Raw genomic sequence first — 15,484 nt, 5'->3', positions numbered from 1 at the left:
GGGTTAAAATATCAGCGTTTTATTGTCTGCCATTATAATACTGTTCAGAGCTAATCTCTGATTGGTTGCTGTTTAGCCCCTATGTAAATAAATGAGGAATGGGAAAGATTCCGCATGAAATAATATACACAACTTTCCAGTTATCACTGGTTTCTCCTTTTAATGTGTCCTTTATATTTCTAGCTGGTTGCTAGGTTCAATTGCCCTAGCAACTAGGTAGCAGACTTATAGGCAGACTGGAATAAAAATAAGAGGGAACTGGATATAACATCTCAGTTTTAAACTCTCTTTAGATGTCACTCCATCATCCTAAATGTTAATTTAAAGGTTAACTTCCCCTTTATCAATATATATATATATATATATATATATATATATATATATATATATATATATGTGTCTGTATAATACACAAAAGTCATGGAAACGGCTCTTAGTGATGTCATCTGTTATATATGGCTCTTAGTGATGTCATCTGTTATAAACGGCTCTTAGTGATGTCATCTGTTATAAACAGAGCTTAGTGATGTCATCTGTTATAAACGGCTCTTAGTGATGTCATCTGTTAGAAACGGCTCTTAGTGATGTCATCTGTTATAAACAGAGCTTAGTGATGTCATTTTTTGGCACAGGACTCACTAAAACGTGTGTATTATAAAAAATAAATTACCCCTTGTTGAAAAATATAAGTGTTATCAGATGTTTTGTATATATGGTCATGGAACTCCTCTGCGACTTATAATATCCTTATATTTTACAATAGGGGGTACTTTATTGTGCCATTTCCTCCCCTCTATTCATTCCCCGTTGCCCCCCTTCAGATCCGTCTCAGAGGTGTGTGCCAAGTGGGAGCTCACAATCTGGGGAGGAAATGATGATTCTGGAACTCAAATTTAACCCTGGTACAGCTGTTCTTCTTCTGTTTGCCTTTTAAAGGGGGCACCTCAGGGAGTCACATGGAAACCAGAACTTCAAGGGCAAAATATACCCTGTGCATAGTTTGTGCTAAGCCTTTATTTAAAGGGCAAGTAAAGTCAATGTCCTCTTCATCTACTTTTCTATTGAGGCATCTGGCCCATCAGGATACCAGGAAAAGTCCAGGTGGGCCCAGGTATCAGTGGCCCCTCATGCTGCTAAACATTTGGCCTATTTCATGGCCATTCCCTATTTCTATGAGAACAAAGAGGCTAAATAGATGGAATAATAGATTATAGTATGTAAAGAAAAGAGACTAGGAGAATAGAGGTTGAGTGAGGAGAAGAAGAATATTAGTACTGAGAGTGGGACCCTGGTCTAAGGTTTTCTGGTGGGCCCCTGGTCTAAGGTTTTCGGTGGGCCCCTGGTGTAAGGTTTTGTGTGGATCCCTGGTTTAAGGTTTTGGGTGGGCCCCTGGTTTAAAGTTTTGGGTGGGCCCCTGGTCTAAGGTTTTTGGTGGGTCCCTGGTCTAAGGTTTTGGGTGGGCCCCTGGTCTAAGGTTTTGGGTGGGCCCCTGGTCTAAGGTTTGTGGGTGGATCCCTGGTCTAAGGTTTTGGGTGGGCCCCTGGTGCAAGATTTTGGCTGGGCCCCTGGTCTAAGATTTTTGGTTGGGCCCCTGGTCTAAGGTTTTGGGTGGGCCCCTGGTTTTAAGTTTTGGGTGGGCCCCTGGTCTAAGGTTTTCGGTGGGTCCCTGGTCTAAGGTTTTGGGTGGGCCCCTGGTCTAAGGTTTTGGGTGGGCCCCTGGTCTAAGGTTTTTGGTGGGTCCCTGGTCTAAGGTTTTGGGTGGGCCCCTGGTCTAAGGTTTTTGGTTGGGCCCCTGGTGTCCCAGTCCGACGCTGGGCATCTGCATATGAAACATGATCCTGGAGGTGCAGATTAAAGGCATATTATTTTATGGGGAGAAGAACATGTAGATAATGCTAGAGCTGCAATTGAACCCTGGATGCTGGCGCTGCCCCACCGTTATTTGCCCAAGAGATTAAAGATGATATTCCAGTTGCAGGGCGTTCCCTTGCTTGTGTAAAGGTATCTCTGTCTATTTGCACATTCAGTCTTGCTTATAATGAACCCTAGTCTTCCGTATCTCCCCCACGCCACTGCTTTTGGGGCCTCTATAGAAGCTCACCAAGGTACAATCAGCTGACAGCCACACACCAAGTGTCAGTTAGATATTTGCCCATACATCTTTATCTACAGGAGACTTGCAGTGCTCTGGTGCTTATAGGCACGGCAGGCAGTTGGTTACGGATGGGTGGCACCACAGCAGCTGTTGGGAAGCACAGCTGCTGGTGTTAAAGGAACAGTAACACCAAAACAGGAAAGTGTTTAAAAATATGATAATATCATGTACTTCTGCCCTGCACTGGTTAAATTGATGCTTTTGAAACACTACTATAGTTTATATAAACAAGCTGCTGTGTAGCCGTGGGTTAAGCCATTCAAGCACAGGATACACAGTAGATAACAGATAAGTACTACTATAGTTTATATAAACAAGCTGCTGTGTAGCCATGGGGGCAGCCATTCAAGCACAGGACACACAGTAGATTACAGATAAGTACTACTATAGTTTATATAAACAAGCTGCTGTGTAGCCATGGGGGCAGCCATTCAAGCACAGGATACACAGTGGATAACAGATAAGTACTACTATAGTTTATATAAACAAGCTGCTGTGTAGCCATGGGGGCAGCCATTCAAGCACAGGATACACAGTAGATAACAGATAAGTACTACTATAGTTTATATAAACAAGCTGCTGTGTAGCCGTGGGTTAAGCCATTCAAGCACAGGATACACAGTAAATAACAGATAAGTACTACTATAGTTTATATGAAACAAGCTGCTGTGTAGCCATGGGGGCAGCCATTCAAGCACAGGATACACAGTAGATAACAGATAAGTACTACTATAGTTTATATAAACAAGCTGCTGTGTAGCCGTGGGTTAAGCCATTCAAGCACAGGATACACAGTAAATAACAGATAAGTACTACTATAGTTTATATGAAACAAGCTGCTGTGTAGCCATGGGGGCAGCCATTCAAGCACAGGATACACAGTAGATAACAGATAAGTACTACTATAGTTTATATAAACAAGCTGCTGTGTAGCCATGGGGGCAACCATTCAAGCACAGGATACACAGTAGATAACAGATAAGTACTACTATAGTTTATATAAACAAGCTGCTGTGTAGCTATGGGGGCAGCCATTCAAGCACAGGATACACAGTAGATAACAGATAAGTACTGCTATAGTTTATATAAACAAGCTGCTGTGTAGCCATGGGGGCAGCCATTCAAGCACAGGATACACAGTAGATAACAGATAAGTACTACTATAGTTTATATAAACAAGCTGCTGTGTAGTCATGGGGGCAGCCATTCAAGCACGGGATACACAGTAGATAACAGATAAGTACTACTATAGTTTATATAAACAAGCTGCTGTGTAGCCATGGGGGCAGCCATTCAAGCACAGGATACACAGTAGATAACAGATAAGTACTACTGTAGTTTATATAAACAAGCTGCTGTGTAGTCATGGGGGCAGCCATTCAAGCACAGGATACACAGTAGATAAAAGATAGTACCTGTCAATAGGCCTCATTGTTCTGTGTATTTTCTTATAAACGGCTCTTAGTGATGTCATCAATTATAAACGGAGTTAGTGATGTCATTTTTGTCACATGACTCACTTAAACATTGCTTATATAACGTACCCCTTGTTGGAAAATATGAGGATATTAGAATTGACCTGTATAAAAGCAGGAGGCCAAAGATCAAGGAACTCCTCTGTGACTTATCATAATATCCTTATATTTTACAATAGGGGGATACTTTATCCACTATATAAACATAGAATCCCACAATACGGTGGATTAATTCAGAAGGGTGCTCTTTCCTTCACCTAATAACCCATAGCTTTGCTCTCACTAGTGCATCTCTTGCACAAACGGCTGTGCTAATTGGTGCATCTGTAGGCTGTGCAGGGCCCTATGATTAAAGTGTGGGATTACTTTCCCTTTAAAGGATCACATATTCCGCTGGCCTTGTCTGACCCACATCTTGCTTTTACTTTTGTGCTGCTTTGCTGCAAGAAGTTCTTGTTATTTTTTGGAGGAAAGGGGAAGGATATTATTTTGCTACATGTGTTTCTTCTCCAGCAGGTTTGTAGTGGCTAGAAATAGGTTTCATTGTTTCCTATGAGGCAATGTACACTATGTGACTCTTGTGAAGCAACGGGAGACGACTGCAGACAGCTGCCTTCCTGGCTGACATAAGTCTGAGGCTTCGCAGGTGTTTGCACATTGATGGTTATTGTCTGACAAACAAAAGAGGCTACATGCTTTGTATGCTTGTTAGAATTAGCTGTTTGCTCAGTTTCTGCTTTTAAAGGGGAACTAAAACTCGAAACAGAATTTATACACCGTACATCTTGTACCTGCCCAGAGGATTTCGTTCTAAGCAGCTTCCTCTTATTCACAGGCTGTGGGAAACTGAGTCTTTGCTGGAGGGGAGCTGATTGCTGGTACATTGTGTATGCGGTCAGGCAAGCAGTGCAGAGAAGAACCACATCTGCCATGTAGTTATTGCCTAGTGGCTTCCTATCTAGGGAATGTTATTTAGTCAGCACAATGACTTTAAGCACTTGTCCTAGTTATTATAGGGTAATTGAGAGATAATGAGAGATGCTACATCAGCAAGAATAAACGTGGCCTTAGACGTAGAGATCCGCTCTTTGGCTCCCCGATATGACCACATTGAAGTGGGCGATATCGGGCTCATCCAATCGTGGGCCCTCGGGCCATAATGGATCTGATAGGGACGGTTGGATCGTGGGACCACATACACGCATAGATGCGATATCGATCGTGGAAGTTCGTCGGATTGCCCCATACACGGGCCAATAAGATGATGACTCGGTCTGTCGGCCCGTGTATGGGGCTTTAAAGGTCAAGTAAACCTAAGGGTCAGGATTCACACTGTCAATAATGGGGAGCCGCCGGAAGACATTCCTTGCATTATTTATTCAAAGGAATAATTATTGACTGTGCTTGATTAGACAATAGGATTATCCTCCGAGCTATAGAATTCTGACTCAGAAGTTTGCACATTTATTGCTTTATTCTAGAGCCAAGAGGAGAAGTTATTGCTGCTGTAAAGAGATATACAGAAATAGACATTGCTGTTCCCACATCGACTGTATATGTAAATCCCGAAAACTATAGAATGAATAGTGATGGGCGGATTTCTCCCGTTTTGCTTTGGCAAAAAATTCACAAATTTCCAGCGAAAATTAGCGGACCGGCGAAAAACTCACAAAACGCGAATTTTGATGCCCGCGTCAATTTTGACGCCGCTGTTAAAGTCAATGGGCGTCCGAATAGTGTTGACGCGCAACGGTTTTGACGCGAGCGACTTTTCTTCAATTTTTTTGGTTGGGATTTCGCAAATTTATTTGACGCCGGCGAAATGTGCAAATCCGTGCCTGCCGAATTTATTCGCCCATCACTAAGAATGAATAGAAGGAACACAATAGCCTATGTTCTCTCTAAAAGCCTAAATGCCAAAGAGCAGCCGTAATCTTATGTATAACCCTATGCCTGGTGGGAGGGGGCATATAAAGTACAGGTATGGGTCCTGTTATCCAGAATGCTTAGGACCTCTATAATGGATCGTTCCATAATTTAAGGTATGAAGATCCAAATTAGAGAAAGATCCATTATCCGGACAACCCCAGGTCCCGAGCATTCTGGACAACAGGTCCCATACCTGTATATGTATATACAGCAGTGATAACTTTATCCTCTTGGCTCTAGAACAAAGCAAACTACTGAGTCAGAATTGTGAAGGTCGGCGGCTAATCCTATTGTCTAATCAAGCAAAGGATATTCCTTTTATAAATAATGCAAGGAATGCTCTCCGGCGGCCATTGTCGAAACCTACTGGAAAACGGCCAAGAACGTCCCTTACAATGTTCTGACTCTTGAAAACGATGTAGCGGAAGTCAGTTCTCTTCCAGGTCTGCTAATCAGCTGGCTTTTGCTACATTGTTTCAGGAGTCAGAGCCAGGAGTGCAGAGAATATAATCAAATCTGGAGGGATCTCCCCTTTCTTAATTTTGGTGGGGTCGCCCCCAAGTCTTTGACCCAACCCAAAAAATGGGTAGTTGCCCATAGCAACCAATCAGTGAATAGCTTTTTAAAGCCAACTGCAAGTAGAACAATGAATGCAGCAATTTGATTGGTTGCCATGGGTTACTGCCCAGTGGCAAATTTGCCCAGTGTTAATAAATGACCCGAGTGTGTATAATTAACTGCAGATAAATCATTACAAATACCAATGTTTTCTGGCATTTGCAGCTGAACCAGATTCCTGCCTTTATTTATACAATATACAATAGAATAGAATAGAATTCTAATATTGGTTCAGAATAAATAGCATGCGAAGGGCCACAAAATAAAGCCAATGCATTAGGTCAACATTATTCTAGAGACTTACTTTACAAAGGGGGGAAGTACAACAGCACTTTGGGGTACTTAGGGGGTGGTAAATAGACGATAAAACTATAGACGTTAAAAGGGTCATTCCCAACTTTAAGTATATTATATAAATGGTTAATTCTAAGCAACTTTTCAATTTTTATTACTCGCCTTTCTTTTCCGGCCTCTCCTATTCATATTCTAGTCTCTTATTCAAATCAATGCATGGTTGCTAGGGTAATTTGGACCCTAGCAACCAGACTGCTGAAGTTGCAAACTGGAGAGCTGCTGATAAAAAAAGCTCAATAACTCATAAACCACAAATAATAAAAAATGAAGAATAAATGGTCTCAGAATATCACTCTCTATATCATACTAATTTAAAGGTGAACAACCCCTTTAAGGGAGGTCCTGTTACTTGGGAGTGGAGTGAGTGAGATCCTGCAATATGGGGGCCCATCACTTGATGGCTTTCCCCAGGACTCTAACCATTAAGAACTGTTCTGTTCATAATGCAACAGTATCAGGTAGATTAATGCAGATAGGGGTGCAGGTTGGTAATTAGGGTTACTGGTTGCAAAAAGGATGCTCCATCTTTCTTCAAACATGCCTAAATGAGGAAGCTTATGGCTTTAAGATGCTAGTGGTGGGATTGGAAGGTGTATGCATGGGTCCACCCAATTAGACCTGAGTAGTTCTGTATCTTTAAGATCTGTGCCACTCCTCTTCCTGTTGTCAGTGACACTGCACGTGCTCAGTGTGCTCTGAGCTGCTATGAGTACTTACATGTCTATTAGAGCCACCAGACACATAGGCTCTAAAGGGCTTCTGTATCTCCAAACCAGTACAGGTGCGCTGGACACAAAATACAGAATTTCTTGCCTAATCCTCTGGGACTTGTTGCCCTCGTGCTGTGCCCACCTGTAGTGTTGCTCAAACATAAGTCATTTAGGGGGTTTAGCGATCCCAAAAATGTTTCCAGGAGACATAGTGTGGTCTATCATGGCCTGGGAACATCTCACCTTAAATACGGTGCCATATTTAGCATGGGCACCCCCTTCTAGCACCACGGGCACCCCCTCCTAGCACCACGGGCACCCCCTACCGATTTTGACAGCTCAACCCGCAGTCCCGGATTGTTATTGAAATGTCCCGACGTTCTCTTATCTCTGATCTCCTGAACTTGACAGCCAGAAAAAGATACGTTTCTAACTTAATTGCCTTTTGAGAACAAAACACTTGGCAGGTGCACTTGGATACTTTTATAACAATTTAAGATAAACAAAGAAGCAATTGTAACAATTTAAGATAGACAGGAAAACTGTGACTTGCAGATTAAAGGGCAATTCACCTTCATTAGCAAAACTATAATAACACATAAAAACCAAAGAAATGTGTTCACACTTTCATAACCTGCCAAATTTTGTAAAATGAACATGGTAATTAGGGGGTGTGGCCACAAACATGGGCGTGGTCAAAATTTCACCTCCCTACACACAGCAAATCTTTTTGTCCCTCTTTCTATTTCTATAAAGGGCCCATAGGTTGTCGTGCCTCCAGCTCCCAGTCTTGGCTGTTTGTGGAGAGGAAGGAGATGAGACTGATTTGTAATGACAAGGCTTCTGTTTAATTATACTAGAAACCAATGTTCCGTGGCAGCTTCGCACTTGGCTGAAGGCAGCTGTTCATGCAGGTGTTTCCAGGCTGAATATACGGCTTTAGGGTCACAGGCCACCCAGTTATCGCTCATTTCCCTTCTAAATTTATAGGGCAAACATGTTAAGAGTTTATTTTCCTTTAGCTGCTATTAAGTCATGGAATATCCTTTTCTGCATATTTTGCTCATTACATATGACATTATGGCATTAAGCAGCGTGGTTATTATCGGCATACACGCTCAACGATCCGGTGTCCTTCATCAGACATCCATGGACACATGCAAGTAGGAAAGTAGGAATGTTCTAGGTTCCACATTCTCTACTGACTCACAGGTTATTTAATAAAATAAATGTCTCCTTGGTGAGACTATGATTTTATATACCTGCCCAGCATCTCCCCTTGGGAACAGATACTGAGAATCTGTGGAGATGGGAATGGAAATGGTTTCTTAGAGATGCTCTGGGAGGGATTTCGCAGTCATCTTTCCTTAACCAGTCAGCAGCCAAGGACAAGGCCCTGTTGGTTGGCGACGATCACTGTTGGGTACAAATCATACCCAGGAAAACATTAGGGACCACCTTGGAGTTGGCCAAGGACACGGCCCTGTTGGTTGGCAGAGATCACTGTTGGGTACAAATCATACACAGAAAAACATTATGGACCATCTTGGAGTTGGTCAAGGACACAGCCCTGTTGGTTGGCAAAGATCACTGTTGGGTACAAATTAAACCCAGGAAAACATTAGGGACCATCTTGGAGTTGGTCAAGGACACAGCCCTGTTGGTTGGCAAAGATCACTGTTGCTTACAAATTATACCCAGGAAAACATTAGGGACCATCTTGGAGTGGGCCAAGGACACAGCCCTGTTGGTTGGCAAAGATCACTGTTGAGTACAAATCATACACAGAAAAACATTAGGGAACATCTTGGAGTTGGCAAAGATCACTGTTTGGTACAAATTATACCCAGGAAAACATTAGGGACCATCTTGGAGTTGGCCAAGGACACGACCCTGTTGGTTGTTAAAGATCACTGTTGGGTAAAAATCATTCCCAGGAAAACATTAGGGACCACCTTGGAGTTGGCCAAGCACACGGCCCTGTTGGTTGGCAAAGATCACTGTTGGGTACAAATCATACCCAGGAAAACATTAGGAATCATCTGGGTTGGAAGCTTGTTGGCTTATGTAAAGGCATCAGGTGGTTGATGTGAACCTCTTTCAGTGGCTATGCTTAGGCCCCTGTTTATGGCCCAGGGATTAAACCTATAAATTGACCCAAATGGATGTCCAAATGCACCAGCTGAGTGGATCTGCCTGTGTATGAGCAGCATATCAGGGTTATTAGTATAGAATCTTTACCTGCTATGTTTCTTGCTACACATGGGTGCAGCCTACAGAATCATTCCATAGGGAGGGGGACAGATTAGAAGTGAGTTTAGCAAGGGAGGTTGCTCATATGTTCTTCTCCCACTTTACTTTTGTACGTGTCACACCCTGGCACAGGATGGGAGAGTCTCGGAACACTCCACGGCATTTCCTTGCACCCTATGTGGCAAGCTGAGAACATCACTCTCAATTACACCACTCACTTCTTTCCATGTCTCTATGATCTGAGTCTTCCTAATGTTTATTGTTAAGCAAAACAAACTCCCTGAGCACTAGGTGAAATCAGCCTGATCTGATTGTTGGACTGTTGTCAGTCTATGGAGACTGCTTCAACCCACAATACAGTCCTCATCCCTCTAAAAAAAATAACATTTCCACCCACAATGGGCGAGTAATAAAGTGAACGAATCCCACAACCCTTTCCCTGTTATTGAACTGCAATTCCCATCATCCTCAGCATACACCCCCTGTCTACCTATGGGCCCCATTCACTCTTGTTCTTCAACTAGATATAATCCTGCCCCTCGACAGGTCCCGATTCTTGTGTTCTAAAGCCGAATTTATTCCTATACTACATGTAATAAGATTATTATTTCTCCTTCCACACATACGAGGGCCAGATTCAATTTAAACCCAAAGATGTTGCACCCTGGGAGCCATAAACATCAATTTGGAAGGCCACATCTGGCTCTATTATCAGGTTGCTAGGGACCCACTTATCCTAGCAACCAGGCATTGGTTTGAATGATGGACTGTGAGATAAACAGTAGATACCTGAAGTAATACAAGGATAACATAACACCAATTATAGGGGTTCCTATGACCATATAATGGCACACGGCCCCATAGTGCTTTTTCAGGTCTTGGAAGGTGACATCTAACATAGTCATATTTTATATCAGAATGCACATTTGTATAATACACCATTTATATTATATATTTTACTGGTTATTCACGGCCCTCTTGTATCTATAAAGTAATAATATAACACTCTCAGGATGAACCTGCTCTGGGTGCAGGGTGTCCCTGTCCCAGCATCCAGACAGCACTGTGAATTTTCAGGTTACAATGAGGAGCAATAATAGCAAACAATTTAGAAAAAGAAGACCATCTGCAAACGATGTCAGAATATGAATGACTTCCCTGTGCTAAAATTGAATGTTGAGGCCAACTCCCCTTTTGGATTGTTTGTAAGCCTTTCAGGATATGTCTGGTTCAAAGAGGTGAGGTGGCAATATATAGTGAATAAAGTACCCCCTTTTGTAAAATATAAGGATATTATAAATTACCAAGGAGTTTCATGACCATATAAAAACACGAGGCCGAAGGTCATGGAACTCCAAAGGTAACTTCTAATATCCTCATATTTTAGAACTGGGGGTACTTTATTTATTATAATACACACATTTTAGTGAGTCATGTAACAGAAATGACATCACTACTCACCATTTATAACTGATGACATCACTACTCACCGTTTATAAGGATATAATTTACAAGATATTCATAGCTTTTGTGTATTATATATATATATATAGCACTTGCACTGTGACTAACCACTGAGTAAGCAGGAAGGTTGCCACTCACATTCCAGCCATGAGCGTGGGGCTGAGTTTATTTAACCATCTCCTGGCAGCTTGCAATCTGATCCTCCATGTGGGAGTTTATATAGTGCAGCTTTAGGCCATGGAAGGCTGTGGATGTGAAATATCTTCTTCATTTCTAACAGGACAGCCTACATTATATGAAATCGTATTGATTTTCACTGTACAAGCCGTTTAACGCAAGCAAGTCCACCCTGCCCTATTCCAGCTGTTGCTCAATCCTAGACAGTAAGGACAGGTAGTAGTTGCAACTAGCACAGCCAGACCCCAGACACACAAGTGCTTTTTTTAAATGAGCACCCACTACCTATAGCATCTGCTCAGCTAACCACAGCATGCTGGGAAATACAGTGTCGCCTATAAAGGTGCATCAGCCACTCATAGGTAGGGTTGCCACCTGGCTGGTATTTTATGGCATGGTCGGTAAAAATGATAGTTGATCCCAATGTTATTAATAGGGAAAAAGTATAAATATATAGGAAGGTCGGTATTTTTTTCAGGAAAAGGTGGCAACCCTACTCATAGGTGATCACAGATATTTTGTAATGGTTTAGAACAGTGATCCCCAACCAGTAGCTCATGAGCAACATGTTGCTCTCCAACCCCTTGGATGTTGCTCTCAGTGACCTCAAAGCAGGTTCTTATTTTTGAATTCCAAGCTTCAAAGCAAGTTTTAATTGCATAAAAACTAAGTATAGTGTCAAGTAGAGCCTCTTGTAGGCTGCCAGTCCACATAGGGGTTACCAGATAGCCAATCACAGCCCTTATTTGGCACCTCAAGGGACTTTTTCATGTCCCAACTCTTTTTACATTTGAATGTGGCTCACAGGTAAAAAAAAGTTTGGGGACCCCTTGTTTAGAATAACCAAATCTAGCTTCTCCCTCTTGTGGTAGATTGCAGTATTGCAGGTAGATGTATCTCCGTCCGTAGGAATTAAATCTGGTTTTTGGTCGCCAAGCCAAGGTCACTGACCCTAGTGACCAGAAAGTGTTTTACATTTCATAATGGAAAAATCCAAAACAGAAGACTAAATAATGTAATCCATGTGGTCTGTCCCATAGTAAACAATGAAAGCAGTTTATTCTTCGGCACAGGTTCATAGATGTCTAGAGCCCTAAGACTTGGGGTGGGATGTCAGACTCTTGCCCCTAATAATGATAAGCAATTAATATTAACAGTTTTGTCTTTTGACTTCACCCGTATCTCTGTTTTGCTCGTCTCTTGCAGGTTCGAAAAGGGCCGAATATACACGTTTATCGGGGAGGTGGTGGTGTCAGTCAATCCATACAAGAACCTGCCAATCTATGGGAGAGATACCATTGAGCAGTATAAAGGGAGGGAGCTGTATGAGAGACCTCCCCATCTTTTTGCCATTGCAGACGCTGCCTACAAAGCTATGAAGAGACGGTGCAAGGACACGTGTATAGTAATATCAGGTGCGCATATAACCAGTGGGCCTCCCTCCAGGGACCCTAGTCCCCCTAAGGTTTGATTAGAGGCTAGCCAATCAGAGGTTTGATGTCACTCAACAGCCAATAAGCAGCTTGCCAGGCATCCAACCATGTTGTCCCATTTTTAATTTTGTACTGTATATTCTAGGGGAGAGCGGAGCTGGCAAGACAGAAGCCAGTAAGTACATCATGCAGTATATTGCTGCAATCACCAACCCCAGCCAGAGAGCAGAAGTGGAGAGGTAAGGGACAGTTCCTTCAAATACCCCATAGTAATAAGACTTCATATGGTGGAGCTCATACCACCTTTATCTCCTGGCACCCATCCTCAGGGCTGCCCGAATAAGCCTTTTTGGAGGAGCATTAAACAGTTCATCCTTTTTGCAGGGTGAAAAACATGCTGCTGAAATCGAACTGCGTCCTGGAGGCTTTTGGAAATGCCAAGACGAATCGTAACGACAACTCCAGCCGCTTCGGGAAATATATGGATATAAACTTTGACTTCAAGGGAGACCCCATCGGGGGGCACATCAGTAACTACTTACTAGAGAAGGTGATGCAGGGATCTTATATGATGGCTAGGTTTACAAGAAGAAAATAATACCAGTAAGACCCAGTTCTGCCAGTAATGCCCAACTAGAAATGGTTCTGCCAATAATCTTAGTGCAACCTAAACACTGGCAAATGTTTAATTGTATCCAATGACAACAGCAGCCTATCAGATGTTTTCTTTCATTATTTTAAGAGCATTGCACCAGTGACATGGAGCTGCTGATTGGTTGCTGCTGCATTAGGACAGATTTTTTGCATGTTGTACTGTAACCTTCCTAAAGGCTTTGTTGAGTTCTACAATGATCCGTCTCTGGCTCTCTATAATGTAACTGTGTTGGATCTGCCTTACTCATATTCTGTTCTTTGTCTCCTGGTTTAGTCCCGTGTTATTGTGCAGCAACTGGGCGAGAGGAACTTCCACTCCTTTTATCAGGTTAGTTGTCAGATTGTGGGGCTTGTGATGCTTTTCTTGCATTGCAGCTGTTCCGAGGAATAATAGAGCAGGTATTTTGCCCTGACATTGTAAGGTGTCCTCGGCTGTCCAAGATGGCGGCACCCAGAAGAGGCTATGCGGCCGTCAGATGCCAGCGTGACGCTGGTGTTTTCGCGCAGCATATTAACGCTGGCGCATCCTTTAGACGCTGGCGTCCAAAACGTGCAGACGCTGGCGCATATTCTGGCGCACGTCCTGTGACATCATCTAGCACGTTTTGGCGCGAAAATCCACCTATTTAAGGTCGCCAGAAGGTTCTCTCAGTGCCCGAGTATAGGTTCTTCTATCTAGAGTTCCTGGGTGTTTTCTAATTATTGATTCTTGATTCTCGACCTTTACCTGAAACCTCAACCTTGATTCTTCGCTGCCTGGACTGACCTTTGCCTGAAACCTCGACCACGAAACCTTGCTGCCTGGACCGACCTTTGCCTGAACTGACGATTCTTCTGCCTAATCCATTGTACCGCGAACTGTGTTTGCCTATTTGCTTCCTCCTTGGTCCGCACTCCAAATTGTGCCTTCGGGCCCTGAAACACATAACATCAAGTAATGTGCACTACTGCAACACACAATAGTATTGTATAGGAGCTTTGTTGTTTGGATCACATCTGTCATAAAACAGCTGGGCATATACTTCTATCTCACTTCCCTCTACCTTATTCTTTGCATTTGTGCCTTTCTTCTCTCCTTTGCCTACTGTCACTCTCAGCCCACTATTTGCATCTGCTTGACTTCTCTTTCTTCTCTCTTCTTCTTCTTACTACTGACTTCCAGTTCTCTCTTCTCTCTAACCTGAGCCTTCTTTCTCTCTTCCTCCCTATCTACACTCTTCTACTTCAACCTCTCAGTGACTGCACTTTAATTTTTTGCAATTTTACTCACACTATCTTCACTCTTCGCCCCTGACTCCTCTATCTATCTGTTTTCATTAACCAACCTTCTCTCTTCTTCCCTAACTTCAATCTTTGCTATAGCTCTCTGTCTTCCTCTAGCCATCTTTATCAACTCTCATTCACACTCCACTCTGAAGAGTATGAAGAAAACTTGGACATGGAGGTGCGTGAGACAGGTCAGTGAAGATAAAAATAAAATCCAACACAAATCTCTACACGGTCGCCGACTGCTCTACAGGGAAACAAACAAAGCTGCTTGAGTTCTGCCTGGCTGGGAAGTAAGACGGGGCTCCCCCTGCTGTTCATAAGTATGATTGTTTCCCTGCAGAGCAGTTGGGGACCGTCTGACAATTCCTATCCACAGCAGTAAATGAAGGGCGAAATTTACTGCACACATTCAGGTTTCTTATAAAAAACAGTACGATCTGATTTTGGAGTCAGGAAGGATTTTTTTCCCCTCTGAAACAAATTGGAGAGGCTTCAAATGGGGTTTTTTTTTTATTTGCCTTCCTCTGGATCAACTGGCAGTTAGGCAGGTTAAAATAGAGTTAAAAGGTTGAACTTGATGGACGTGTGTCTTTTTTCAACCTAACTTACTATGTTACTATACGTAAGATTAAGGGAGGAGAGAATTAAAGAAGGATGAATTGGCCAATGGCCCAGCCTTTGGTTCTTTTGTTTGAAAAAGAATAAACAGATCATGACAAATCCACTGATAGCACCATGTGTACAGAAAAAAAAGCCTTGAGCATATGTGCATGTCCTATTGCAGTCTCTGTATGTGTGGGTGACAGCCATTCATTTTCTATAGTATATCATACATCATGCCACAATAATAATAGTAATTGGATGTACTTATAAAATCAGGAATGATAATGGCAGCATATTCCTGTTCTGGCAGTAAGAAGGGAAGGATGGTTTTGAGACATTTATGCTAGTTTGGCCATCTGCTGGGACAGACACACCAGTGAGCACCAGTGA

The 15,484-nt window shown here is 42.7% G+C and overlaps 1 protein-coding gene across 2 annotated transcripts in view; it reads left to right on the top strand.

Moving 5' to 3' along the window:
* The window catches only part of LOC108702550 (unconventional myosin-Id-like), a 36,292-nt gene that overhangs the window by 1,298 nt on the left and 19,510 nt on the right, over positions 1-15,484 (top strand). For both annotated transcript variants that reach the window (XM_018238084.2, XM_041578638.1), the window contains exons 2-5: positions 12,342-12,550; positions 12,714-12,807; positions 12,953-13,118; positions 13,497-13,550. In XM_018238084.2, coding sequence (XP_018093573.1) covers positions 12,342-12,550; positions 12,714-12,807; positions 12,953-13,118; positions 13,497-13,550 — 523 coding nt within the window. The remainder of the gene's footprint in view (positions 1-12,341; positions 12,551-12,713; positions 12,808-12,952; positions 13,119-13,496; positions 13,551-15,484) is intronic.

This window comes from Xenopus laevis, chromosome 9_10S, assembly GCF_017654675.1.
Source record: "Xenopus laevis strain J_2021 chromosome 9_10S, Xenopus_laevis_v10.1, whole genome shotgun sequence".
Taxonomy (NCBI): Eukaryota; Metazoa; Chordata; class Amphibia; order Anura; family Pipidae; genus Xenopus; species Xenopus laevis.
Note: the sequence above shows the minus strand (reverse complement) of the source record. Positions and strands in the feature narration are given on the sequence as shown.